This window comes from Contarinia nasturtii, unplaced genomic scaffold (assembly GCF_009176525.2).
Source record: "Contarinia nasturtii isolate CC-2019 unplaced genomic scaffold, AAFC_CNas_1.1 Cnas_scaffold_4678, whole genome shotgun sequence".
NCBI classification, from domain to species: domain Eukaryota; kingdom Metazoa; phylum Arthropoda; class Insecta; order Diptera; family Cecidomyiidae; genus Contarinia; species Contarinia nasturtii.
This window is the reverse complement of record NW_022201964.1, coordinates 1-3,018: the sequence shown is the minus strand read 5'-3', so window position 1 is coordinate 3,018 and position 3,018 is coordinate 1. Positions and strand designations below refer to the sequence as shown.

At 35.6% G+C, this 3,018-nt stretch overlaps 1 protein-coding gene and 1 long non-coding RNA gene across 2 annotated transcripts; one reads left to right on the top strand and one right to left on the bottom strand.

Annotated features, from left to right (window-relative positions):
• Positions 1-111: 111 nt before the first annotated feature.
• Positions 112-566, bottom strand: LOC116351107. The gene is made up of 2 exons (XR_004202093.1): positions 333-566; positions 112-271 (listed from the first exon to the last, which is right to left on the bottom strand). It is a non-coding gene; the product is annotated as an uncharacterized LOC116351107 (long non-coding RNA).
• A 426-nt stretch (positions 567-992) lies between these two features.
• LOC116351106 (isoleucine--tRNA ligase, mitochondrial-like) lies at positions 993-3,015 on the top strand (the record flags this gene model as incomplete). The annotated part of the gene is given in 8 exon segments (XM_031783164.1): positions 993-1,040; positions 1,170-1,317; positions 1,320-1,515; positions 1,583-1,619; positions 1,621-2,067; positions 2,192-2,577; positions 2,622-2,798; positions 2,873-3,015. Coding segments are annotated over 8 exon segments (1,582 nt in total), but the record flags the coding sequence as incomplete, so codon positions are not given.
• Positions 3,016-3,018: the final 3 nt, after the last annotated feature.

Genomic DNA, 3,018 nt, shown 5'->3' with positions numbered 1-3,018 from the left:
GTTGGTTGACGCAACTACTGCACTCGAATCCCCATTTTCCTACTACTTTTATTTTTGTACAATTTTTTTTCTCTGTGATATATTTTGTTCATTCAGTTAATTTGTACATACTGGAGTGTTGGCGTTTGACCTTTCCGTTTTATTTAAATAGTTGTAATATTTTATACGTTGATCATTTGCTGAATTCATAAGATGTTGGTATTGTTCAATGGTGAGTTGTTCTACTTCTATCTGTTGGCACACTTTCACCTTGATCACGTTTCAAGGTAACCTAAAATTGAAATAATATTAATTTTCGAAATAAAAGCACGAAAATTTTCACAGATAATTACTTCATTTTGAAAGAACCTAATACGTTTTTGTTGCGCCACATCCAGCGCAGATATCCACTGTTCTACCTCATCGGGATTCTTAGAATAGAAACGTAACTGACTTGATACATCATGTATAACGTTCTATTTTGAAGCAAAATGAATTCGCGTTGACAATAACATTGTTCTCAATTGTTGAATATTCTTATTAAAACTTGAGCCAAATGACACTGTCTTAACTTCATGGCCAACTGACAGCTGTCAGATATGCTATTTGACAAATTACCGTATTTGACATTTGGTCGATGTAAATACGGCACACAATTTGAACGAGAGCTATTGAATGTGTGCACTGTGCATATATGTCAAAGCATTGTCATTTAAACACCAATGAACATAAATCTGAATTCTATTTAATTTAAAATAAAAATGAACATGAATATTTGTAGACGATTGTTTTCAACGCTGAATAAATTGTAAGCAATTGAATATTCTATAAATTGTAAGGAGTGAAATGTCATAACAAGCGATTGTCCACGGTTTGAGCACCCATTGGCAAAATTCTTGTACTGTGCCCAAGAATTTATCAGATTTTATTGAATCCAACAAGCGGTCGAAATTGTTGGTTACAATGCCGTCAATTTGCAACAATCTACACAAAAACATTGAATATGCCAGTGACCACCGTATGCGAATGGTGACCTTCACATGAGCCATGCTGTCAATAAGGTTTGTCATAATCACGTTTTCACGTTTTCACGTTTTACGTTCATTCCACAAACAATATTTATAGGTTTGTCATATTTGATTTATTAAACTTGAGACATTTTCATCAGGAATTTTCTTTTGATCACATAGATAGCCAAAGACATCATTCTTCGTACGCAAATCGTCAACGGTAATCGTGTACACTATCATCCAGGTTGGGATTGTCATGGATTGCCTATCGAAATGAAAGCAAAATCAGTTAAAGATGGAATGAATGCACTCGAAATACGAAGCAATGAGACTTTGCGACGGCTACTATTAAAGAGCAAAAGAGAGCGTTTGAATCGTGGGGCGTCACAGCTAATTGGAACAAAGTGGAAAATATGTATCTTACCTATGATCCTGCTTACATAAAAAATCAATTGAATCTTTTCCATCAATTGTATTCAAAACGGATCATCTTTCGCGATTTGAAACCAGTATACTCATCATCCAAGTAAATATAACAATCAATCTGAAAAGTTTTTGACGTTAAATTCAATTTAAACCTTATTTATTGATAGAACTGCACTAGCAGAAGCTGAATTGGAATATAGCACGTAATCAAGTAAGCCCATCGTTGTATATTCGATTTAAATTGAAAAATGTGCCAACATCACTTAAGAAATACGACGAATATGGTGTATATGGTTTAATTTGGACAACCACACCATGAACACTGCCAGCGAATCAAGCCATTTGTTTTAGTCCAGACCTCAAGTACTCAGTGATTCGACTGAATGACGAACCCGAATACTATATTGTTGGAACCGACCTAATAGCAAAACTAAAAGAAACACTCGAAACATTTGAATTCGAAGAGTATGCGAGTGTGGATGCGGCCGATTTAGAAAGTTGTACATATTTGCATCCAATCGATAAAGACACGGAATTGCCATTTTTAAAAGGAAATCATGTAAAGGCTGACATTGGAACTGGATTAGTTCACACAGCACCATCGCATGGTTTTGATGATTATCTTGTTTGTTTAGCTGAAAATATTCCGATTGTAATTGTGTTCATTTTGCAAATTATTTCGGATAATTTAATAATTTTCGAATTTATTCACAGAAACGGGTGGTTGATGAGCAGTGCAAGTGATGCTCCAACATTTCTCCAGGGTAAAGATATAGTTCGAGATGGTAATCAACTATGGTACAAGAAGATGTAATACAATTGGGGAATGGTTCATTGATATTAAGGCGATTCGCGACACAACGCTGGCGCAATTAGAAAACATTGACATTTACACCAAATCTGAAAAGCTGGAAAGTACACAATTGTCACAAAGATTCGACCAACGACCATACTGGTGCATTTCAAGACAACGTGTTTGGGGTACACCAATTCCAGCATTTTATCGAAAAGATACCGGCGAAGTGATTGTATCGGAGACCATCGTGAATCACATTAATGAATTGCTTACAAAAAATGGAACGATTGATTTTTGGTGGTCAAAAGACGTTGTCGATTTAATACCAGACAATGAACTGAAAAGACTGAATCTGAATGCGGAGAGATGACAGTAGCATTCAATTATTTTATCTCATAAGTTCAACAATTTTCATTAAATTCACAGGACATATTGGATATTTGGTTTGATTCGGGTATTTCATGGTCGTATGCATTGGATTCGCCAAATGTTGCTGATTTGTATTTAGAAGGTATCGACCAGTTTACCGGGTGGTTTCAATCGTCTTTGATTACAAGTGTGGCATCAAGAGGCATATCACCATTCAAGTAAGAGCCGAATATTGAAACTGAACGAAAGGCACCGTTCGAATTTTAATTGTTCACTCTCTTTCGATTAATAGATCAATTCTTGTGCATGGATTTACCGTTGATGGAAATGGACGAAAAATGTCAAAATCGCTGGGAAATGTGATAAATCCAAGCGATATCCTTGAAAATCACAATGTAGATACGCTACGTTGGTGGATTGCAGCGCATTTAGTTGGTC